The 25,975-nt window shown below is 47.0% G+C and overlaps 1 protein-coding gene and 1 non-coding gene across 5 annotated transcripts in view; both read left to right on the forward strand.

Annotated features, from left to right (window-relative positions):
- stxbp5l (syntaxin binding protein 5L) overlaps positions 1 to 25,975 on the forward strand; it is a 234,287-nt gene that overhangs the window by 153,537 nt on the left and 54,775 nt on the right. For all 4 annotated transcript variants that reach the window (XM_045704491.2, XM_014164005.3, XM_082967014.1 and 1 more), the window contains exons 6-17: positions 3,528 to 3,591; positions 8,702 to 8,785; positions 12,482 to 12,605; positions 16,621 to 16,696; positions 20,294 to 20,454; positions 21,097 to 21,169; positions 22,390 to 22,537; positions 22,673 to 22,740; positions 23,081 to 23,121; positions 24,914 to 25,128; positions 25,325 to 25,476; positions 25,818 to 25,943. In XM_045704491.2, coding sequence (XP_045560447.1) covers positions 3,528 to 3,591; positions 8,702 to 8,785; positions 12,482 to 12,605; positions 16,621 to 16,696; positions 20,294 to 20,454; positions 21,097 to 21,169; positions 22,390 to 22,537; positions 22,673 to 22,740; positions 23,081 to 23,121; positions 24,914 to 25,128; positions 25,325 to 25,476; positions 25,818 to 25,943 — 1,332 coding nt within the window. The remainder of the gene's footprint in view (positions 1 to 3,527; positions 3,592 to 8,701; positions 8,786 to 12,481; positions 12,606 to 16,620; positions 16,697 to 20,293; positions 20,455 to 21,096; positions 21,170 to 22,389; positions 22,538 to 22,672; positions 22,741 to 23,080; positions 23,122 to 24,913; positions 25,129 to 25,324; positions 25,477 to 25,817; positions 25,944 to 25,975) is intronic.
- On the forward strand, positions 20,481 to 20,556 carry trnas-uga (transfer RNA serine (anticodon UGA)). The gene has a single exon. It is a non-coding gene; the product is annotated as a tRNA-Ser (tRNA).

Raw genomic sequence — 25,975 nt, forward strand, 5'->3', positions numbered from 1 at the left:
AAATAACACATATGTAATCATGTAGTAACCAAAAAAGTGTTAAACAAATCAAAATATATATTATATTTTGCATACTTCAAAGAAGCCACTCTTTGCCTTGATGACAGCTTTGCACACTCTTGGCATTCTCTCAACCAGCTTCACCTGGAATACCTTTCCAATGATCTTGGAGGAGTTCCCACATATGCTGAGCACTTGTTGGCTGCTTTTCCTTCACTCTGCGGTCCAACTCATCCCAAACCATCTCAATTGGGTTGAGGTCAGGTGATTGTGGAGGCCAGGTCATCTGATGCAAAACTCGATCACTCTCCTTCTTGGTTAAATAGCCCTTACACAGCCTGGAGGTGTGTTGGGTCATTGTCCTGTTGAAAAACAGATGATAGTCCCACTAAGGACAAACCAGATGCGATGGCACATCGCTGCAGAATGCTGTGGTAGCCATGCTGAGTAAGTGAGCCTTGAATTCTAAATAAATCAATGACAGTGTCACCAGCAAAGCACCATCACACCTCCTCCATGCTTCACGGTGGGAACCACACATGCAGAGATCATCCGTTCACTTACTATGTGTCTCACAAAGACACGGCGGTTGGAACCAAATATCGCAAATTTGGACTCATCAGACCAAAGGACAGATTTCCACCGGTCTAATGTCAATTGCTCATGTTTCTTGGCCCAAGCAAGTCTCTTCTTCTTATTGGTGCGAAGATGTCATCAAGGCAAAGGGTGGCTACTTTGAAGAATCTCAAATATAAAATTGATTTTGATTTGTTTAACACTTTTTTGGGGGGCTACTACATGATTCCATTCGTTATTGTTATTTCATAGTTTTGATGTCTTTTATATTATTATAAAATGTTGAAAATAGTAAAAATGACGAAAAACCCTTGAATGATTAGGTGTGTCCAAACGTTTGACTGGTACTGTACCTTGCGCAGGTTTTTCATTCTGTACTTTTCTGCACTCTGTCATCATGCCCTATCCACTTGAGGTGTGTCACATCAGCCTTTTAATTTTCTCATCACAGAACATGCCCACCCCCACTCACACACATACCACAAAGAGAGGGAAAATGACTAATGCAACCTACAGCATTTTATAATTGTCTCTTTTGTCTGGTGTCTTTCAGGAGCAATACATTTCTAATCCTGCTCTAAAGAAATGATTCACACCCTCAGCAGGATGAGGAACAGAAAATACCCTAATCCTTTGTGAGCCCTGAAGAAATAATGATTTTCATTATCTTTTCCTTTTCATTGCCAGACAAAGCGTGCTCATCTGAAAAACAAGCATAAAAAATAAAAAAAACGGTCATTTCACCTGAGCTCTCATGGTTGGATATTCTCTTAGGGAATCTCAATCGCATACTCCTTGCGTCTTCTATCTCCTCGCCTCCTTCTCAATGCCCATTGAATGAGAAACCTAAAAGTCCCTCCCATCTGACCTTCTCCTCCAAAAGGGGTTTGAGAAGGAGGCGAGGAGAGAGGAGTATGTAATTGAGATTCTCCCATTGTGTATGTGCACGTTGACACAAGAGAATTCTGGGTATTGGTTGAATAATGAATGTCTCAGCGTAGACGGTCGAGGCCCTTTTCAGACGGGGTGGAATCTTCTCACCAGGATGTAGATATTTCCCCTGCTGGTAGCTCCTCGTCATCCCATCCCGCCGTTACCATGCCGACCAAGGAAAGCCAACCTAAACCTGCCGGCCCTGTGAAGCTTCTACAAAGGCTTGCAGCGTGTGTGTGTGTGTGTGTGTGTGTGTGTGTGTGTGTGTGTGTGTGTGTGTGTGTGTGTGTGTGTGTGTGTGTGTGTGTGTGTGTCAGCGAAAAGGAGGACACTCGGACGGACAGATTGGTGTGGTGACCTCTCCCTCAGGGGAGCCACGTTTTTACCATGAGTGCCAAACCCAACACAGACAAATCTAAGGGTGTTAAAACTGTTGGAAATGATCTCCAGAGAGAGAACCTGGGTGTTTCCTTTGAGACTCAGTCTGCTGTACTCCCGCAGAACCTCTTTCAAGGATTATAATGAACCAATTCAGGTTCAGAAAACTTTAATTTCCTCAATGAGGCAATTCATTTTGCAGCAACACAATACCTATATGGTGAAATCAAACAAACAACAACCAATAGCAAAGAGTATTTAAAAGCGAAGAAGGCTGAGGAAGTGCAATTTCATAAAAATGTAAAAGGGGTATAGAGATGTGAAGCCTAAAAGAATCAGCAGAAATAACACAAACTAATGTCTTTGTAATGAATTGAGAACATGTGTTTTTGTAATGGCTTATAATAGATGAGCTCACCAGCCGACAACAACAAACCCACTGGGTTCTAGCGTTGCCATGGCTCCCCGGGACCTGCCAGAGCACAAGGTGTCTGTGTGTTTCCCGACAGCGGTGGTAATTTGTGGCCAGTCTCCTCTGATTGGGTTTGCCTGCCTCTCTTTGTCTGAAGTCGGCAGCTGTAAGGCTGTGATTCTGCCTAGGCTAGCGCAGCGTGGTGATAGCCAGGGTCAGGCCAGTCCAGGTCTCTCTCTGTCTGTCTGGCTGTTGTGTGAAGTGTTTCCATTGCACTGTTTTAATGAAATGTTGCTGCTCCAGACGCTGAACCCTGAGTAGCCAATGAAGCAACTCTACGCAGTTCATACCCTGTAAAGCTGTAAGGACTCCGAGTCCCTTCTTTCTCTCAAGTCAATTCAACACAACCTTTACTTTGCAATATCAACGTGGTGAAAGCGCGTTTCAATCTCACTTTCCTTCACCTAGACCGTGATTTATGAACCAATAATTTGTCAGACAAGAGAGTACAACCATGAACCTAACAGTGTGATTTATCGTCTTTATTCTATTCTATTCTATTCAAAGAGACACTGACCAGGCTGCAGGCGATATGCTGTCAAGCGATTTCCAGGCCTTCATTGTAAATATGAATTCATCAACCTGCCTGGTAAAATAAATGATCTTAAACCATGCCAGAGATGTCATTACCTTCTGCTCAGGAATGACTACCATCCAGGGCACTGTTGTTGCCAAGAAACAAAAGATCAGGGTTCAGGAGGACATAAACATTTTAACTGGAGTATGCTGGCACAGTCAACTGCCACTGTGCATTGTATAAGTAAGTAAGTAAGTAGCCCTGCACTGGCCTTGGCTTGTGCGAGCCGGAACGGCTCATAAGAGTAGGAGCCTATCTCCTGTGTCTGTAGCGTGAGGCAGATTCATGTTCGAGTACACCCCCTGGACAGGACTCTAGTCTATCGCAGGGCTTGTGCATTGTGTGGTGATGTCTAATAGTGAACGTCTGGTTGATTCTGGTGCTGGGTGCTGAAGGCCACTGGTCACTATGACATTCTGCTGGTGCTCTGTGGTCTGGAGCGTCTATCTATTTGGTACAGCAGATACAGAAAATAGATTCAGGTTAACTGGATGGCAGCCAGTCACACACTCCCTTGACTATCACTCTGAAACATCTGCACTCATGCTCATAACCTGATAAACCTTTTCTCTCTCCTCCTCTTGTTCACAGAGCAACTAAAGCACATCCAGGGCCCGTGGTTCATCTGAGTGACAGCCCGAAGGATGAAGGCAAGGTGAGTAGGCGGAACAATAATACATCAAAAACTGCTTGCCTCCTCTTTCTCTCCTCTAGCAGGAACTCTGGTACACATGTTGTTAGACTTGTTCTTTTAAATACAGGACTATGACCCAAAATGGCTCCCGAACAAGTTGGTAACGCTCTCAGCATCACAGCTAGCATTTGGGTCATTGCGTGCCCTCTGGTACTGGCTGTCCTCCTTGTCATCGTCTCACAGTGGGGACGGCGTGTGTGTGTGTGTGTGCGTGTGTGTGTGTGTGTGTGTGTGTGTGTGTGTGTGTGTGTGTGTGTGTGTGTGTGTGTGTGTGTGTGTGTGTGTGTGTGTGTGTGTGTGTGTGTGTGTGTGTGTGTGTGTGTGTGTGTGTGTGAGCAACGTAGAGGGGTTTGGGTCATGAAGCGGTCGCGCCTGCTAAGATGATGGTCGGGGTTGTCGGGGCGGGTTGCCGGGGGCGCGGAGGCATTAGGGGGAATCGATTTGCCATGCAAGACCTGCTGGCACTCGATGTGCGTGGGCTGTTGGCGTGAAAAAAGTCTAAGATGCTGTCAGGAAAATAACAACACTTTAGCGAGAGAGAGAGGGAAGGAGAGAGAGAGAAATACGAGGGAAAATACAGAGAGAGAGAGCCAAACCACATGCACAACAACATTGGAGACTTTATGGAACACAAAGCCTTCACTATCTCATCCTAGAATATCCAAGGCCTGAGGTCATCTGCCTTTGGCCTAAAGAGCAGGAACCTGGACATCACCAAAGAAATTGGAAATACAGACATTGTCATCCTACAAGAAACCTGGCATAGAGGAGACGGACCCACTGGTTGCCCTCTAGGTTACAGAGAGCTGGTAGTCCCATCCACCAACTACCAGGTGTGAAACAGGGAAGGGACTCAGGGGGTATGCTAATTTGGTATAGAGCAGACCTAACTCACTCTATTAAATTAATCAAAACAGGAACATTTTACATTTGGCTAGAAATTCAAAAGGAAATTATCTTAACAGAGAAAAATGTCCTCCTGTGTGCTACCTATATCCCCCCCCCCCCCCCCCCCCCACTAGAATCCCCATACTTTAATGAAGACAGCTTCTCCTTCCTGGAGGGGAATATCAATCATTTCCAGGCCCAGGGACATGTACTACTAGTCTGTGGCGACCTGAATGCCAGAACCGGACTGGAACCTGACACCCTCAGCACACAGGGGGAAAAACACCTGCCTGGAGTGAATGACAGCATTCCCTCCCCCATTCCCTCCCCCATATGCCCCCCTAGGCACAACTACGACAACATAACCAACAAAAACGGGTAACATCTTCACAAGGTCCTTTGCTGTTGTTCTGGGATTGATTAGCACTTTTCGCACCAAAGTACATTCATTTCTAAGAGACAGAACATGTCTCCATCCTGAGCGGTATGACGGCTGCGTGGGTCCATGATGTTTATACTTGCGTACTATTGTTTGTACAGATGAACCTGGTACCTTCAGGCGTTTGAAAATTGCTCTCAAGGATGAACCAGACTTGTGGAGGTCTACAATTTGTGGAGGTCTTGGCTGATTTCTTTTGATTTTCCCATGATGTCAAGCAAAGAGGCACTGAATTTGAAGGAAGGCCTTGAAATACATCCACAGGTACACACACCTTCAATTGACTCAAATTGTGTCAATCAGCCTATCAGAAGCTTATAAAGCCATGACATGATTTTCTGTTTAAAGGCACAGTCAGCTTAGTGTATGTAAACTTCTGACCCACTGGAATTATGATACAGTGAATTATAAGTGAAGTAATCTGTCTGTGAACAATTGTTGGGAAAATTACCGACTTGCCAAAACTATAGTTTGTTAATTAACAAGAAATTTGTGGAGTGGTTGAAAAACAAGTTTTAATGACTCCAACATAAGTGTATGTAAACTTCCGACTTCAACTGTATGTTGCCTACCTACAGTATATACACTGCTGTCCCCTGTGAGGAGGAGGTAACCTTTTTCAGCAGTATCACACTACTTTATGGAGTAAATCAAGGTGATGAATGTGCTGAGATAGAGAGACGGGCCGTTTTGGTTTAATTGGCAGTAACGCAGGTTTATGTGGTAGGAATTGAGACAGGTATGCATGTGAACGTGAGCGTGTGTGTGTGTGTGTGTGTGTGTGTGTGTGTGTGTGTGTGTGTGTGTGTGTGTGTGTGTGTGTGGCCCATGTGGGACTGAGAGTGGCAGAGTGAAGACAGGCTGTTTTCCACCCCACCTGCTCTCCATTCCACAGTGTGTGATCTGTGCTTTCACAGTGTCTCCTCTCCTCCGTACAGGGACCTGTCTTCTCCTCCCCTCCTCAGAGGATCCCCTCCTTTAAATACTCCTCTCTTCCAGGCTGCGCCACCTCTTCTGCTCTGTCTGTCTCACTGTGTGACACTGCCATTACCCTCCGCACCACCCTCTTAAGGTGTACTTAGTGGAGAGTGTGTGTGTGTGTGTCTTTGTGTATCCTACTTTTTACTCAGGTTGTGTGTATTCCTCATTCCGTGCATGGGTCTGTGTTGTCTATCTCTCTCTCATCCTGAGGGTGTGTATAGTTTCATCTCTGCCTTCAAGTGTAGACTCCTCTCTCTGTGGGGGTGTAAGTGGACTTCTGTATTTTCTCTGCAGGCTTAATACATACAACATATTTATTGACGTTACAACGTACTGTTTGGTCAAAAATGAACGCAGTAAGCAAAGAATATCAGCATGCTAGATTCGTCCTTCTGAGAATGAGTCGTCTAAGGCGCAATTGCGTTGATTCCCCGCCATTCCTTCATTTCGGTATAGCGTGTTCCCTCAGCTAATTATCAGCTGTTGTCAGACAGACGTGGGTCTGGAAAGATGATTCTCATCCTCAATAGTACGCAGTGAATTCCCCTGTATAAAAAGGCTAAATGAATATGACATCTTGGTTTACTTACTATAAAATTGTTTCACATCATTTTTTCACATACCCAAAAGACCTAATATTTTGATCGCTAGTACGGGTGTTTGGACACCACCAGCGTCTTTGCATATCCCTGCGAACCTAATATATGTGCTGTTTCTCATTAATCAAAAACTGCAGAGCCAGTGGATTTTAGATTTTTCGCTGACAAAGGCCACTCTTTCTCTCTCTCTCTCTCTCTCTCTCTCTCTCTCTCTCTCTCTCTCTCTCTCTCTCTCTCTATAAATGCCCCATATTCCCATCCTCTCCTAAACCCTTCAGACATCTCCCAGTCCTCCTCCCCAAAAAGTAAATCCTCTATAAATCACACACATGGATAAGAGCAAGCCAGAGAGAGACAGGCAGAGGGAGCAGATTGGTTGTGTGCTGAGTGGAACACTCATGGTGAAGATCATCCCTCCCAATCCTTCTAATCACATCTTCCACAGGGAGAGAACCACAGCCACTGGAGCTACAAGCCAGGGGCCACTACGTCTGTAAAGGGGGAGAGAGAGAAAGAGTTTCTGTTTACTGAGACAAGCTCAAGTCTATAAGACTCTTATTTCAATGTTCAATGATTTGATCCTGTATTTCCTTCTCTGTCGCTCTACTGTCTGGCCCTCGGATTCTCTCCCCTCTTCTTTATCCTTCTCCCTCTACCTGTCTTCTCTCCCTCTACCTGTCTTCTCTCCCTCTACCTGTCTTCTCTCCCTCTACCTGTCTTCTCTCCCTCTACCTGTCTTCTCTCCCTCTACCTGTCTTCTCTCCCTCTACCTGTCTTCTCTCCCTCTACCTGTCTTCTCTCCCTCTACCTGTCTTCTCTCCCTCTACCTGTCTTCCCTCCCTCTACCTGTCTTCTCTCCCTCTACCTGTCTTCCCTCCCTCTACCTGTCTTCTCTCCCTCTACCTGTCTTCTCTCCCTCTACCTGTCTTCCCTCCCTCTACCTGTCTTCTCTCCCTCTACCTGTCTTCCCCCCTCTACCTGTCTTCCCCCCTCTACCTGTCTTCCCCCCTCTACCTGTCTTCCCCCCCTCTACCTGTCTTCCCTCCCTCTACCTGTCTTCCCTCCCTCTACCTGTCTTCTCTCCCTCTACCTGTCTTCTCTCCCTCTACCTGTCTTCTCTCCCTCTACCTGTCTTCTCTCCCTCTACCTGTCTTCTCTCCCTCTACCTGTCTTCTCTCCCTCTACCTGTCTTCTCTCCCTCTACCTGTCTTCCCTCCCTCTACCTGTCTTCTCTCCCTCTACCTGTCTTCCCTCCCTCTACCTGTCTTCTCTCCCTCTACCTGTCTTCTCTCCCTCTACCTGTCTTCCCTCCCTCTACCTGTCTTCTCTCCCTCTACCTGTCTTCTCTCCCTCTACCTGTCTTCCCCCCTCTACCTGTCTTCCCCCCTCTACCTGTCTTCCCCCCTCTACCTGTCTTACCCCCCTCTACCTGTCTTCCCTCCCTCTACCTGTCTTCCCTCCCTCTACCTGTCTTCCCCCCTCTACCTGTCTTCTCTCCCTCTACCTGTCTTCTCTCCCTCTACCTGTCTTCTCTCCCTCTACCTGTCTTCCCTCCCTCTACCTGTCTTCTCTCCCTCTACCTGTCTTCCCTCCCTCTACCTGTCTTCCCCCCTCTACCTGTCTTCCCCCCTCTACCTGTCTTCCCACCCTCTACCTGTCTTCTCTCCCTCTACCTGTCTTCTCTCCCTCTACCTGTCTTCCCTCCCTCTACCTGTCTTCCCTCCCTCTACCTGTCTTCCCTCCCTCTACCTGTCTTCCCTCCCTCTACCTGTCTTCCCCCCTCTACCTGTCTTCCCCCCTCTACCTGTCTTCCCACCCTCTACCTGTCTTCCCACCCTCTACCTGTCTTCCCCCCCTACCTGTCTTCCCCCCTCTACCTGTCTTCCCCCCTCTACCTGTCTTCCCCCCCTCTACCTGTCTTACCCCCCTCTACCTGTCTTCCCCCCTCTACCTGTCTTCCCCCCTCTACCTGTCTTACCCCCCTCTACCTGTCTTCCCCCCTCTACCTGTCTTCCCCCCTCTACCTGTCTTCCCCCCTCTACCTGTCTTCCCTCCTCTACCTGTCTTCCCACCCTCTACCTGTCTTCCCCCCTCTACCTGTCTTCCCCCCTCTACCTGTCTTACCCCCCTCTACATGTCTTCCCCCCCTCTACGTCCTCCACAGTTGCTGATAGGGTTTGAGAGTGGAACAGTAGTCCAATGGGACCTCCGAGCCAAGAAGGTTGACTTCAGAATCTACTACGATGAGGTGAGTACTCTCTTTCATTCTCTCTCTCTCTCTATCTCTCCCTCCCACTAGCAGACAGTTGAACAAGTGATTTCACCCACATGAACTGTCTGATGTAAGGTTTACAAAGACTGTGTGGGAGCTTCTTTTACATGGATGCTTTCTTAGGGTTCATTAAGAGTCCCTTAAAAGTATGTTTACGTAAGGTCACACAATCAGGGACGATGTAAGGGCCCTATCTGATTAAATATTGACAGTGTACACGATTTGTAACCTATATGCCCTCATTTAAACCTCTACATTCCTCCCCTTATTTCCAAAGAGGTGTCATTAGAACAGATCTGTCAGTCTTAATTACCCATTGTGATGCATGGTGGATGCTCGTCTCTGGTGCCTCCACGTTGCTAGGCCTCACCATCAAAGACGATTTAGAACATGACAAGGGAGAGGCATCGCCATGGCAGCCTCGACAAAAGCTGGGAGCGCGTAGGACAAAAGGAGCTCTCTCTCTGCCATGATTCATTAAGGAAGGCTCTTTGTGTGACGCTCCGGTGCGAGCCGGGAGAAGAGAGGAACGGGGGGATAAATAGCAGCGCTCCAGATATCGCACGGCGCTCCAGATATCGCACAGCGCTCCGTTTGGAGCCGATGCTCATCACAGAAGAGGCCGACGCACTGGAGCACGCTTTAGATGTTACAACACTCCCTCTTTTTTATATATATATACCATATATCTATTACTCACTCTCCGGGAATAAAAAGCAAACCCCATTTCAAAGGCTGGTAGATGAGCTCTCTGCTGAAACCTATAGTTTTTCATTAGTGCAGTTCGATTAACTGGCTCATGAATCCTCCCAAGTCATTTCTGGCTTCTTTAATATCACAGGCACGCAACGTCAAAGACTTTCACTAACACCACCTGAACTCGTCCTACAGAACCATACAAATAGGGTCATATCTGTAAATGAGTGAATGCACGCGTGTGCGTTCGTTTGTTCGTGTGTGGTGCAGTCGAGGGGAGAAGAATAGAAGTCACTGTCGGTTCTGAGCTTCACTAATTGCTTGGCAACATTGATTTCTCCTGTGTCACTCATCGAATGTTTACACGTGAGACTGTATTTTCCACACCTGTCAATATCCTTTCTTTCTCCTCCCCTTGTTTTTCCGGAGCTCTCCGGTTCTGTGCGTGGTTAGTGCTATGATCCTTCTCAATGTTCTAATCAGCCCAGCTCGAAGTCGCGGCCTCTCTCATTTAACACCAGATTAGTTGAGGGACAGCACTCATTTGTTTTAGCTGCTAGGTTAACTGTGGTTGAAGGACTGTATTCTATCCTCACGTTGGTGTTGTTACTCCCCCAAAACAGTTATATATAACCTATTATTATTTTTACTGATTACTCCCTAGGAAAAGTAATTTATTACACTACTTGTTATATTACTTTTGCGTTACACCCCAAAATGTTGCGGGTCCTCACTCAGTGTCAACTGTCATCGGCATTTTGTCTATCTGTCTGAAAGAGGTGGATTCTACCGTGGATAAGGGCAGCATTTCTTCTACTACATGCCCAGCTTTAAGCTTGTTCTTCAGTTTCTGGGTTACAGCCTGTCCTCCTGAACGATTAAAATCAAGCCTTGGTTGTTTGGATGAGGTAGGCCTACAGTCATTTTCAGCAGCAGTGGTCAGGTCTTGGGGGTCTTTCGCAACGAGTTTTGTGTTTGCGTGTTGCCTTTGCAGATGCTTCAAGAGATTGGAAGTTGTGTTTATAGCAGTGGAGAGTTGTTTCTTGCCTGGGCACAGTTTACATTTTACAGTTATATTCTTACCATTTTGTGCTACCAAGTCAAACTAATAGGAGTACTTCCAGTGGTAGTGCACGCATACGTTAACAGGAACTTGGTGAGAGGACGAAAATATTTAGAATCTGGGGCAGGGGGATTTTTTATATTGTGCAAAGAGTGAGGGAATAATCATCACAGATATTTATTTGGATCAATGTACACTGCTCAAAAAAATAAAGGGAACATTAAAATAACACATCCTAGATCAGAATGAATGAAATAATCTAATTAAATACTTTTTTCTTTACATAGTTGAATGTGCTGACAACAAAATCACACAAAAATAATCAATGGAAATCCAATTTATCAACCCATGGAGGTCTGGATTTGGAGTCACACTCAAAATTAAAGTGGAAAACCACACTACAGGCTGATCCAACTTTGATGTAATGTCCTTAAAACAAGTCAAAATGAGACTCAGTAGTGTGTGTGGCCTCCACGTGCCTGTATGACCTCCCTACAACGCCTGGGCATGCTCCTGATGAGGTGGCGGATGGTCTCCTGAGGGATCTCCTCCCAGACCTGGACTAAAGCATCCTCCAACTCCTGGACAGTCTGTGGTGCAACGTGGCGTTGGTGGATGGAGACATGATGTCCCAGATGTGCTCAATTGGATTCAGGTCTGGGGAACGGGCGGGCCAGTCCATAGCATCAATGCCTTCCTCTTGCAGGAACTGCTGACACACTCCAGCCACATGAAGTCTAGCATTGTCTTGCATTAGGAGGAACCCAGTGCCAACCGCACCAGCATATGGTCTCACAAGGGGTCTGAGGATCTCATCTCGGTACCTAATGGCAATCAGGCTACCTCTGGCGAGCACATGGATGGCTGTGCGGCCCCCCAAAGAAATGCCACCCCACACCATGACTGACCCACCGCCAAACCGTTCATGCTGGAGGATGTTGCAGGCAGCAGAACGTTCTCCACGGCGTCTCCAGACTCTGTCACGTCTGTCACATGTGCTCAGTGTGAACCTGCTTTCATCTGTGAAAAGCACAGGGCGCCAGTGGCGAATTTGCCAATCTTGGTGTTCTCTGGCAAATGCCAAACGTCCTGCACGGTGTTGGGCTGTAAGCACAACCCCCACCTGTGGACGTCGGGCCCTCATACCACCCTCATGGAGTCTGTTTCTGACCATTTGAGCAGACACATGCACATTTGTGGCCTGCTGGAGGTCATTTTGCAGGGCTCTGGCAGTGCTCCTCCTGCTCCTCCTTGCACAAAGGTGGAGGTAGCGTTCCTGCTGCTGGGTTGTTGCCCTCCTACGGCCTACTCCACGTCTCCTGATGTGCTGGCCTGTCTCCTGGTAGCGCCTCCATGCTCTGGACACTACGCTGACAGACACAGCAAACCTTCTTGCCACAGCTCGCATTGATGTGCCATCCTGGATGAGCTGCACTACCTGAGCCACTTGTGTGGGTTGTAGACTCCGTCTCATGCTACCACTAGAGTGAAAGCACCGCCAGCATTCAAAAGTGACCAAACATCAGCCAGGAAGCATAGGAACTGAGAAGTGGTCTGTGGTCACCACCTGCAGAACCACTCCTTTATTGGGGGTGTCTTGCTAATTGCCTATAATTTCCACCTGTTGTCTATTCTATTTGCACAACAGCATGTGAAATGTATTGTCAATCAGTGTTGCTTCCTAAGTGGACAGTTTGATTTCACAGAAGTGTGATTGACTTGGAGTTACATTGTGTTGTTTAAGTGTTCCCTTTATTTTTGTGAGCAGTGTATGTGATAGGAAGGGAATGATAATAAAAGTAACAACCTATTTCTTTGATCAGTAACTGTAATAATATCTGTCTCTCTCTCTGTTTCTCTCTCTTTTCACATTACCCTCCCTCCTTCCCTCTTCCCTTTACATCTCTCTCCAGGCTATCCATTCTGTGAGCTGGCATCATGAGGGGAAGCAGTTCATGTGCAGCCACTCAGATGGCAGCCTGACTATGTGGAACCTGAGAAACACAGCCAGGCCCATTCAGATCACCTACCCTCATGGTGAGACACGCACACACACACACACACACACACACACACACACACACACACACACACACACACACACACACACACACACACACGCACGAACACACACACGCGCACACACACACACACACACACATAACCTCTGACCTATGGTCTAAGACCCTACAGCCCTGACCCCAACGTAGTGACACAGTACATGCGGTAGTCATTGAGGGGACGTTTGAGATGTAGATGAATTTGCAGGCACTAGCGAAAACACATGGCATCAATTGATAGTGCTTTAAATGATAAACCTTTGCTGGATAACATCAAGACATGTTACAATGACTTGGTGAGTCCATAGATTTTCCAAGGTCCTGAGCTTACACTCTGCTACCCAGCAGATGAATAAGTGCACCATCAGGTCAGATGTTTGCGGAATACTCTTTGAGGAGCTCTGATTGCAATGAGCAAACCCTGCGTTTCTGCCACGGCCTTGGCTCTCTGACGCTGTGTCGGAGTGGTCTGTGTGTAGGCGGCATAGTTTGACCCTGTGACTTTACACATGAAAGACTCCACCAGACACTCAGGAAGGACACACGGTGTCTGTCTGTCTGACTGTCTGTAAACACTGGGGATGAGTAATAGGGACGGAACAGAGGACCAAAGATCTGTTTATCAGGACCGTAGCTGTGATTGTCTGATCGTCTTCATGACTGTGGGTGGTTTGTGTATGATCGCGATGCCTGTTGTGGCCGTGGGTGGTTGTCTCTGATGACCGCCGTGCCTGTGGGTGGCCCAGACCAGACTAACACATTCACAGTCACTCTGTGGGCTGTGGGCTAACTATCTCTCTCTGTTCTGGCGGACTCACTGAGACAGACAGGAAGGATTTTGCCAAGCAGCACTGTGGGAAGGAAGGGCACCATTGGCTGAAATATACTGTACATCATTATCCTGCCATGTGAATTTAGTATAGGGCTGGTATTGGATCAGTCAGACATCACTTTGAGCTGAGTATAGACCTGGTATTGGATCAGTCAAACATCACTTTGAGCTGAGTATAGGCCTCGTATTGGATCAGTCAAACATCACTTTGAGCTGAGTATAGGCCTGGTATTGGATCAGTCAGACATCACTTTGAGCTGAGTGTAGGCCTGGTATTGGATCAGTCAGACATCACTTTGAGCTGAGTATAGGCCTGGTATTGGATCAGTCGGACATCACTTTGAGCTGAGTATAGGCCTGGTATTGGATCAGTCGGACATCACTTTGAGCTGAGTATAGGCCTTGTATTGGATCAGTCGGACATCAATCAATCAATCAATCAATCAATCAAATGTATTTATAAAGCCCTTTTTACATCAGCCAATATCACAACGTGCTATACAGAAACCCAGCCTAAAACCCCAAACAGCAAGCAAGCAGATGTGGCTAGGAAAAACTCCCTAGAAAGGCAGGAACCTAGAAGGTAACCTATAGAGGAACCAGGCTCTGAGGGGTGGCCAGTCCTCTTCTGGTTGTGCCGGGTGGAGATTATAACAGTACATGGACAAGATGTTCAAACGTTCATAGATGACCAGCAGGGTCAAATAATAATAATCACAGTGGTTGTAGAGGGTGCAACAGGTCAGCACCTCAGGAGTAAATTTCAGTTGACTTTTCATAGCCGATGAGAGAGAGAGAGAGAGAGAGAGAGAGAGAGAGAGAGAGAGAGAGAGAGAGAGAGAGAGAGAGAGAGAGAGAGAGAGAGAGAGAGAGACCTGAGGCATGGTCCTCAGAGAGAAGAGAAATAAAGAGGGAGAGAGAGTTAGAGGATGCATACTTAAATTCACACAGGACACCGGATAAGACAGGAGAAATACTCCAGATATAACAGACTGATCCTAGCCCCCGACACATAAACTATTGCAGCATAAATACTGGAGGCTGAGACACGTCAGTGACTCAACCCACTCAAGTGACGCACCCCTCCTAGGGACGACATGGAAGAGCACCAGTAAGCCAGTGACTCAGTAATAGGGTCAGAGGCAGAGAATCCCAGTGGAGAAAGGGGAGCTGGCCAGGCAGAGACAGCAAGGGCGGTTCTTCGCACCAGTGCCATTCCGTTCACCTTCACACCCCTGGGCCGACTACACTCAATCATAGGACCTACTGAAGAGATGAGTCTTCAAAAAATACTTAAAGGTCGAGGCCGAGTCTGTGTCTCTCACATGGATAGGTAAACCATTCCATAAAAATTGAGCTCTATAGGAGAAAGCCCTGCCTCCAGCTGTTGGCTTAGAAATTCTAGGGACAATAAGGAGGCCTGTGTCTTGTGATCGTAGCTTACGTGTCGGTATGTACGGCAGGACCTAATCGGAAAGATAGGTAGGAGCAAGCCCATGTAATGCTTTGTAGGTTAGCAGTAAAACCTTGAAATCAGCCCTAGCCTTAACAGGAAGCCGGTGTAGAGAGGCTAGCACTGGAGTAGTATGATACATTTTTTTTTGTTCTAGTCAAGATTCTAGCAGCCGTGTTTAGCACTAACTGAAGTTTATTTAGTGCTTTATCTGGGTAGCCGGAAAGTAGAGCAATGCAGTAGTCTAATCTAGAAGGGACACAAGCATGGATACATTTTTCTGCATCATTTTTGGACAGAAAGTTTCTGATTTGTGCAATGTTTCTGTTTCAAGCTGTCCTTGAAACAGTCTTGATATGTTCGTCAAAAGAGAGATCAGGGTCCAGAGTAACGCCGAGGTCCTTCACAGTTTTATTTGAGACAACTGTACAACCATCAAGATTAGTTGTCAAATCCAACAGAAGATATATTTGTTTATTGGGACCTAGAACTAGCATCTCTGTTTTGTCCGAGTTTAAAAGTTTAAAAATTCCACCATCTGCCTTATGTCTGAAACACAGGCTTCCAGGGAGGGCAATTTTGGGCCTTCACCATGTTTCATCGAAATGTACAGCTGTGTATCGTCCGCATAGCAGTGAAAGTTAACATTATGCTTCCGAATGACATCACCAAGAGTTAAAATATATAGTGAAAACAATAGTGGTCCTAAAACGGAACCTTGAGGAACATCGACATTTACAGTTGATTTGTCAGAGGACACACTATCCACAGAGACAAACTGATATCTTTCCGACAGATAATATCTAAACCTGGCCAGAACTTGTCCGTGTAGACCAATTTGGGTTTGGTGATCGATGGTATCAAGAGCAGCACTCAAGTCTAGGAGCACGAGGACAGATGCAGAGCCTTGGTCTGATGCCATTAAAAAGCAATTTACCACCTTCACGAGTGCAGTCTCAGTGCTATGATCGGGTCTAAAACCAGACTGAAGCGTTTCGTATACATTGTTTGTCTTCAGGAAAGCAGTGAGTTGCTGCGCAACAGCTTTTTCAAACATTTTTCAGAGGAAGAGGAGATTCGTTATGGGCCGATAGTTTTTTTATATTTTGTGGGTCAAGGTTTGGCTTTTTCAAGGAGGCTTTATTACTGCCACATCACTTTGAGTTGAGTATAGGCCTGGTATGGGATCAGTCGGACATCACTTTGAGCTGAGTGTAGGCCTATATTCCTTGTTTCTTCCCCGACTCAGTTTTTTGAACGCAGGGAGACAGTCCTCTAGGTATTTATTTAAGTCTGATTCGTGACGGCCAAAAGTAATTTATCTTCGAACGGGAACAGGGAATACTGCCTTTATATATAGTTCAGAAGAGATAAACAATGTAAAAAACATACATGCAACTCACCCGCCAGCCACCACATTATTTAACATGATCTATTCGACTGCACTCCACTCCCAGGCGTGTTAATCACAGTCATTTGCATGAGAGGACAGGACTTAGAGAGAAACAGATTCATCAATGGTGAAAAAGCCCAAAACTGTTGTTGAAAAGAATGTGCACACTCAATAAGAGGGTTCGTTGTCCTCTGCTGTCTTAGCAGTACTTTACACTTTAATAACTACCTAATGATATGACGATAAAAACAACATAACTGGCTTATTTTGTTGATGTACCCAACATGGCTTCCCCTTTTTTTCGTCTTCCCCAGGGAAGATACTGAAGGACGGGAGGAAAGAGTCCTGTAAGCCCATCCTCAAGGTGGAATACAAGACCTCCAGGAACAGGTAAATACTCTGCCTCTCTTCATCTCATACACCTACCCAACAGATCCCAGATCCCTACATCACACCCTGCACTGTACTAACCAACATGGTACTCTAGTGCTGGGCGAAGCTACCTTGTGTTCTGTAAAATGAAATGTGTTTGCCATAACCACTTTTCAGGCAGCGGGATTTTCATAAAGGTTGTTGCTTTCTATTCCATTTACCCTCAAATAGAGACATTTTTCCTATGATATTTCAAATTATTGCCAAGAGCAGTTCCCCTGTAGTGAAAAATGTATTTGTCAAGTTTCCGATGTTTGTATTTGCCAAAAACTATTTTGATCACAGCTTGTTGTTCAGAAGTGAAACCTGATACGAACGAGCTCCAGATAGGTCTGAGTCATCCGCTGGCTTTCTATCACAGAAAACAGTACAAAATACAGGGAGCCTTTAACAGGAAGCTGTTAAGAAGCGTTTCATCTCCAGACATGGGATTGAGAGGAGCCGCTGAAGCAGAATTCCCTCTTGGCTTGATGCTCTGTGTTGTCTGTTTGGAATGCATGATTGTTCCTAATTATCTCTTCCTATTTCTCCCTTCAGTGGTTAGTCAATTACAATGGAGGCTTGTAATCATATAGTTGTAGTTGTGTGAAGTTGAATATTAAATGAGCTAGATAGACAAGCAAAGGAAGTACAGGTGCAACACTGAGACAACACTTTAGACTGTGCCTTTCAGGGTGTGACCACGCTTTGTAATGCTGAGAGAAAACAGCAAAATGCTCTTGTTACTCACGGCCATGACCGTGACTTTGACGGTGGGCGGTTGTTATCTAATGGCCAGCGTGACTGTGGGCAGGTGTGTCTGATAACCGTTGTGCCCGTCGTGACTGTGGGCGGTTGTGTCTGATGCCCGTCGTGACTGTGGGCGGTTGTGTCTGATGCCCGTCATGCCCGTCGTGACTGTCGGCGGTTGTGTTCCTTGACTGTGTCTGGAGGGTGTTGATCGTTTGATCCTCAGACGGTTCAGTTTGTCCCAGGGCTGGCCCAGACCAGACTAACACATTCACAGTCACTCTACGGGCAGTCAGTTTGTCCCAGGGCTGGCCCAGACCAGACTAACACATTCACAGTCACTCTACAGACAGTCAGTTTGTCCCAGGGCTGGCCCAGACCAGACTAACACATTCACAGTCACTCTACGGACAGTCAGTTTGTCCCAGGGCTGGCCCAGACCAGACTAACACATTCACAGTCACTCTACGGACAGTCAGTTTGTCCCAGGGCTGGCCCAGACCAGACTAACACATTCACAGTCACTCTGCGGACAGTCAGTTTGTCCCAGGGCTGGCCCAGACCAGACTAACACATTCACAGTCACTCTACGGGCAGTCAGTTTGTCCCAGGGCTGGCCCAGACCAGACTAACACATTCACAGTCACTCTACGGGCAGTCAGTTTGTCCCAGGGCTGGCCCAGACCAGACTAACACATTCACAGTCACTCTGCGGACAGTCAGTTTGTCCCAGGGCTGGCCCAGACCAGACTAGCACATTCACAGTCACTCTGCGGGTAGTCAGTTTGTCCCAGGGCTGGCCAAGACCAGACTAACACATTCACAGTCACTCTGCGGGCAGTCAGTTTGTCCCAGGGCTGGCCAAGACCAGACTAACACATTCACAGTCACTCTGTGGGCTAACTGTCTCTCTCTGATCCTTCTGACTCATTGAGCGAGACAGGAATAAATACTCCCAGCAGCCTTGTGGGAAGGAAGGGCACCATTGACTGAAACATAGAACTCTGCCTAACTCATAATACCAATGGCAGTTCCCCTGTAGTGCAAATTAATTTGTCAATTTCATGTGTTTTACTTGCCAGAAACGATTTTGTTCCTAGCTTGAAACCTGGTATGAACGAGCTCCAGATAGGTCTGAGTCATCCGCTGATATTCTATCACATCAGAAAAGTATTACAAATACAGGGAGCCTTTAACAGGAAGCTGTTAAGAAGCGTTTCATCTCCAGACATGGGATTGAGAGGAGCCGCTGAAGCAGAATTCCCTCTTGGCTTGATGCTCTGTGTTGTCTGTTTGGAATGCATGATTGTTCCTAATTATCTCTTCCTATTTCTCCCTTCAGTGGTTAGTCAATTGCAGTGGAGGCTTGTAATCATATAGTTGTAGTTGTGTGAAGTTGAATATTAAATGAGGTAGATAGACAAGCAAAGGAAGTACAGGTGCAACACTGAGACTGAGATAACACTTTAGACTGTGCCTTTCAGGGTGTGACCACGCTTTGTAATGCTGAGAGAAAACAGCAGAATGCTCTTGTTACTCACGGCCATGAACGTGACTTTGACGGTGGGCGGTTGTTATCTAATGGCCAGCGTGACTGTGGGCGGTTGTGTCTGATGGTCATTGTGACCGTTACCGTGGGTGGTTTGTGTCTGATGGTCTTTGTGACCGTGGGTGGTTTGTGTCTGATGGTCATTGTGACCGTGACCGTGGGTGGTTTGTGTCTGATGGTCATTGTGACCGTGACCGTGGGTGGTTTGTGTCTGATAGTCTTTGTGACCGTGACCGTGGATGGTTTGTGTCTTATAGTCTTTGTGACCGTGACCGTGGGTGGTTTGTGTCTGATGGTCATTGTGACTGTGGGTGGTTTGTGTCTGATGGTCATTGTGACCGTGACCGTGGGTGGTTTGTGTCTGATGGTCATTGTGACCGTGACCGTGGGTGGTTTGTGTCTGATAGTCTTTGTGACCGTGACCGTGGATGGTTTGTGTCTTATAGTCTTTGTGACCGTGACCGTGGGTGGTTTGTGTCTGATGGTCATTGTGACTGTGGGTGGTTTGTGTCTGATGGTCTTTGTGACCGTGACGGTTGGTGGTTGTGTCTGATCTGGAGGACTGCCGGTGGTTGTGTCTGATGGTCATTGTGACCGTGAGACCGTGGGTGCTTGTGTTTGATGACCGGTGTGACCGACAGGTCCGTGGGTGGTTGTCTCTGATGATCATCATGACCGTGGGTGGATTGTGTCTGATCATGATGCCCGTTGTGACCGTGGGTGGTTGTCTCTGATGACCGCTGTGCCCTTGTATGGTTGTATTAGTCTGGCCCAGATCAGACAAACACATTCACAGTCATGCTGTGTGCTGTGGGCTAACTGTCTCTCTCTATTCTCGCGGACTCACTGAGACAGACAGGAAGGATTATGCCAAGCAGCACTGTGGGAAGGAAGGGCACCATTGGCTGAAATATACTGTACATCATTATCCTGCCATGTGAATTTTTTATATTCCTCCTTAAGTATCTATATTATACTGTAGTTCTGATTAAATTGTTCACTTCTTTTAGACACTGTGATGTTTCTCGTAGTTTCATGGTTTAATTTGTTGGGAAGGCTTAGCTTGGATGGTGCGTCAGCGGACGTAAACAGGACGTGATGTTTTTCATGATCATCCATGACACGTTCACGAACGCTCTCGTGACCAATCATCCTATGTTATACCAACATTAAATATTTCCTGGATTTCATAGCGACACTTGGTCACTCTATCGTGATATTGACATATGGTCACAATAATGTCAGTCCTTAAGACCTGTTTGTTTTTGTTTCCACAGCAGTGAGCCCTATGTCATCTTCTCTGGGGGTCTGTCATATGACAAGTCCGGTGGAAGGAGGCCCACCCTGACCATCATGCACGGCAAGGCCGTCACGGTGCTGGAGATGGACCACCCTATCGTAGAGTTCCTAGTACTCTGTGATACCCCATACTCCAACGGTGAGTGGAGGGGTGGGGGGGTGGAGGTCCCTGTTGCTCAGTTGGTAGAGCATGGTGTTTGAAACGCCAGGGTTGTGGGTTCGATTCCCACGGGGGGGGGCAGTACAAAAAAAATGCATGAAATGAAATGTATGCATTCACTACTGTAAATTGTTCTATAAGAGCGTCTGCTAAATGACTAAAATGTAAATGTAATGTCAGTAGGTTGGGTTTGAAGGATGGAGTAAAAGCCCCCCCCCCTCTCTCTCTCTCTCTCTCTCTCTCTCTCTCTCTCTCTCTCTCTCTCACTGGCCCTCTCTCTTTCACTCACTTGCTGACTCTTACTCTGTTTCTCTCTCTCTCTCCCCATGATAATTAGTCTAATTTGAGTCGAAGGTGTGATGGTAATGAGTGCCTCTGTGAGACCTTAAATTACTATATCTGCTCTCTCTCTGTCACATACCTGGGAGAGCAGAGGAACAGAGACTTCAGCACAAAGTACACACGCTCGCACACGCACGTACACATTCATATATTTACATTTCTATTTAAAGTGTTGGAAGTGAAGGATTTGCACAGTATTACGTTCTCGATGTCGACTATCTATTGTTTCTGTGTATGAATGTAATTCACTACTCTGTGTATCTATGTGACTGTCTACAGAGGTCCAGGATCCTTATGCGGTGGTTGTGCTTTTAGAAAAGGACTTCATCGTGGTGGATCTGACACAGAGCAAGTATGTACGCACACACGCACACTCGCACACTCACACACACCCACACACACACACACACACACACCCTCCTGCTGGGAGGTGTCCTGCTGTGGTCCAGAGGGGAGCAGACTGTCACCTCCTGATGTGACTCGATGTGACAGGAGGTATAACAACCCTCTAACTCCACGTAACAGCTATAAGAGTCCCGAACAGCATCAATGGATTTAAACATAGACACACTATTGACACATTCCATTGGCTGATTAAGAGAGATGGTCACAGATGGCCATTAAAACAAAGAAAATAAACACACACACACACACACATCCACCCAAATGTGTCACGTTGCCTTGAGAGAACCTTAGTCCACTGCCACTCCGGTCAGCTGTCTGTCACTAACGTGTCATCGTCCACTAAGGAAGCAGGACAAAGGCCACGTCACTGTGACACTGTCACACCTATGTCCACTGCTCTTCTTAAAATAGCCACCTTGACACTCTCTGTAGATGATACATCAGCACTATGATGGAGGGCGCTGGAGGAGGGACAAGGACATCTAAGCTAGTTATCAGTAGCTGTGTTAACGTTATGAGGATGTTGATAAGAAACACTAATTGGACAATATGGTGCTGGGAAGAACTGAAGTGGTGACCAGGGTGAGGTTATCTCCTGCAGAAATACCCATTAGATATACACTACAAAACATTAGGAACACCTGCTCTTTCTATGAATCCAGGTGAAAGCTGTGATCCCTTATTGATGTCACCTGTTAAATCCACTTCAATCAGTGTAGATGAAGGGGAGGAGTAGTAGGTGCCAGGCGCACCGGTTTGTGTCAAGGACTGCAACGCTGCTGGGTTTTTCACGCTCAACAGTTTCCCGTGTGTATCAAGAACGGTCCACCACCCAAAGGACATCCAGCCAACTTGACACAACTGTGTGGATGTGTTGGAGTCAACATGGGCCAGTATCCTTGTGGAACGCTTTCAACACCTTGTAGAGTCCACGCCCCAACAAATTGAGGCTGTTCTGAGGGCAACTCAATAGTAGGAAGGTGTTCTTAATGTTTTGTCCACTCCGTGTACATAAACTGCAATACTCAGAGCTAGAGCACTGTACCTTTTTGCTTCTTTACTATTTAGATATTTTGGTGATAACATTCTGTAGCAGTCACATACGTCCACGTCTCCCTTGTGAGAACTCTACATGCACGCTATAACAGTTCCCTCTCCCTTTTGCAGCTTCCCCATCTTTGAGAACCCCTACCCAATGGACATCCACGAGTCTCCTGTCACCTGTACGGCTTACTTCGCTGAATGCCCTCCTGACATCATCCCCATCCTCTACTCCATAGGGGCCAAGCAGAAGAAGACTGGCTACAGCCACAAGGTACGCTACAGGTCATAGGTCAGACAATGACAAGATGGCTAAAGCAACAACAAAAAAGTCAATTACGTCCTGCATTTTTCAGTTCATGACCTGCTGTTTCTTACAATCCATGACCACCTGTTTAATTGATGACAGGAGTGGCCAGTGAGTGGTGGCACATGGACACTAGGTTCACAGACATACCCAGAGATCATCGTCACAGGGTAAGTCAGTGGGTTCCCTACCGTTGGATGGGAGACTTTTTTTGAAAGCTTGGCCACTGGGCACACACTTGCTGTATCAACGTTGTTTCCACGTCATTTCAATGAAATGACCTCGAACCAATGTGGAATACACGTAGAATTGACGTCTGTTCCCAGTGGGTGTGAAAGAACATTGAGTCACTGGTTCTATTTATTCGGACAGGATGTAGTAAAGGTTTCCTCTGCTCCTCTGGTGTTTATCATCGGTAGAAGCATTAGAGTGGGAATGTCTAATTCTGCTCCAGTTTTAGAAATAGACTGTGCTCTTTACCTCTTTCCCTGTCTTTTACCCTTTGTGCAGACACGCAGACGGAACCGTAAAGTTTTGGGACGCCTCTGCTAGTAAGTTCTCTCTCTCCACCCTTTCTTACGTTGAATGTTGGCAATATTCTCTAACGCTTGTCGTGTACGATTACATAACGTGGTGGTAATAGCATTGCAGGTAAAGTCAAGTAGGCGGTGCTTACATTTGTCCTGTTTCACGTAGGCGTAACCTGTACAAGTGTGTGGTGTGAAGTGGAAATGTATTTTTGTTTGCCTTTCCGACACCCCTGAGACACCCTCGGAGAGCGGGGTCACGGCCAGGGATCAGCCATTATTGACAGCGACCCTGGCGCAATTAGGGTTAAGTGCCTTGCTCAAGGGCAGATCGGCAGATTTTTCACCTAGTCAGCGCAGGAATGGCCCAATGCTATTACCGCTAGGCTACCTGTCGCCCCATAATAACTAAATTCATGCATTTATAAACTCAGCAAAAAAACAAACGTCCTCTCACTGTCAACTGCGTTTATTTTCAGCAAACTTAACATGTGTAAATATTTGTATGAAGATAACAAGATTCAACAACTGAGACAGAAACTGAACAAGTGCCACAGACATGTGACTATCACAAATGGAATAATGTGTCCTTGAACAAAGGGGGGGTCAAAATTAAAAGTAACAGTCAGTATCTGGTGTGGCCATTAGCTGCATTAAGTACTGCAATGCATCTCCTCATGGACTGCACCAGATTTGCCAGTTCTTGCTGTGAGATGTTACCCCACTCTTCCACCAAGGGACCTGCAAGTTCCCGGATATTTCTGGGGGGAATGGCCCTAGCACTCACCCTCCGATCCAACTGGTCCCAGACGTGCTCAATGGGATTGAGATCCGGGCTCTTCGCTGGCCATGGCAGAACACTGACATTCCTGTCTTGCAGGAAATCACGCACAGAACGAGCAGTATGGCTGGTGGCATTGTTATGCTGGAGGGTCATGTCAGGATGAGCCTACAGGAAGGGTACCACATGAGGGAGGAGGATGTCTTCCCTGTAACGCACAGCGTTGAGATTGTTGCAATGACAACAAGCTCAGTCCGATGATGCTGTAACACACCGCCCCAGACCATGACGGACCCTCCACCTCCAAATTGATCCCACTCCAGAGTACAGGCCTTGGTGTAACGCTCATTCCTTCGACGATAAACGCGAATCCGACCATCACCCCTGGTGAGCAAAACCACGACTCATCAGAGAAGAGCACTTTTTGCCAGTCCTGTCTGGTCCAGTGACGGTGGGTTGTTGTCATCATGTACCTGTCCCGCAGGTGTGATTTTCGGATGTACCGATCCTGTGCAGGTGTTGTTACACGTGGTCTGCCACTGCGAGGACGATCAGCTGTCCGTCCTGTCTCCCTGTAGCGCTGTCTTAGGCGTCTCACCTTACAGACATTGCAATTTATTGCCCTGGCCACATCTGCAGTCCTCATGCCTCCTTGCAGCATGCCTAAGGCATGTTCACGCAGATGAGCAGGGACCCTGGGCATCTTTCTTTTGGTGTTTTTCAGAGTCAGTAGAAAGGCCTCTTTAGTGTCCTAAGTTTTCATAACTGTGACCTTAATTGCCTACCGTCTGTAAGCTGTTAGTGTCATAACGACCATTCCACAGGTGTATGTTCATTACTTGTTTATGGTTCATTGAACAAGCATGGGAAATAGTGTTTAAACCCTTTACAATGAAGATCTGCAAAGTTATTTGGATTTTTACATATACTGTAAACCCTATTCCCTTTAGGTCCTGGTCAAAAGTAGGGCACTACAAAGGGAATAGTGTGCCATTTGGATTGCATTCTATATACCTTCCTGTCTTGTGTGACCAGTTACACTGCAGATGCTGTACAAGCTGAAGACGTCCAAGGTGTTTGAGAAGCCCAAGGCGGGAGACGGTCGGGCGGGCGAGCTGGTAGAGGAGGACCCCTACGCCGTTCAGATGGTCAGCTGGTGCCCACATAGCCGTCTCTTCTGTGTGGTGGGCATTTCTGCCCACGTCATCCTCTACCGGTTCAGCAAACACGACGCCAACACGCAGATAGTGGTGAGTGGATGAGAGAAGTTTCCAAACCCGCTTCCCAAGTCCTTCCACATTAGTTTTACCACCAGAACACCTGATGTTAACGTATGAAAGGCTTGAGGGTTAGTTTACTTGTTTAGTGAGGTATGCCAGTGAGTATGCTTGCTATATCAGTCCTAGCAAATCTCTGCATCTATGTGTGTGTGCATGTGCTTGACAGTCACTAGAGGTGCGTCTGCAGTTTGATTCGGAGGACGTCATTTCCCCGTCAGAGGCAGAGAACAACCCGTGTTTCTCGGACCCCAGCTCCCACTCCCCCCAGCCGCCCGGTAGCCCTGGCAGTGGCACACAGGACAGCCTCCCCTGCCTCAAGTGAGTCACTCCTGTCAGACACCTCAACAGGCTCCGCCGGCGCCAAAGGTGTCGCTGTGATGGAAAAACCCGATTTACGCCGAGTTCCTATGAAAATGCAGAAGATATATTGAACAACAGCGTCAGAAAGAGCGAATCGATATGTATCACACATACAATCTCTCCCTTTTTCCTTCCAACTCTCAACCTCCCTCGCTCTTAACAATCTCCATCAACTGTCTCTCACTTTCCCTCTCCGTCGCTCTCTCTTTCTCTCTCTCTATCTCTACCTCTCCCTCTCTACCCTTCTCCCTCCCCCTTTCCCTCCACCCTCTCCCTCCCCTTCCTGCTCTGTATGTCAGGGTGAAGAATCGTCCAGTGCGGATGCCCCCGGGGTACCAGGCTGAGTTGGTGGTGCAGCTGCAGTGGGTGGATGGAGAGCCCCCCCAGCAGATCACCAGCCTGGACATCAACTCTGCCTACGGCCTGTGAGTGACCCTGTACTCTCTATGTGTCTCTG

This window comes from Salmo salar, chromosome 21 (genome assembly GCF_965601325.2).
Source record: "Salmo salar chromosome 21, fSalSal1, whole genome shotgun sequence".
NCBI lineage: Eukaryota > Metazoa > Chordata > Actinopteri > Salmoniformes > Salmonidae > Salmo > Salmo salar.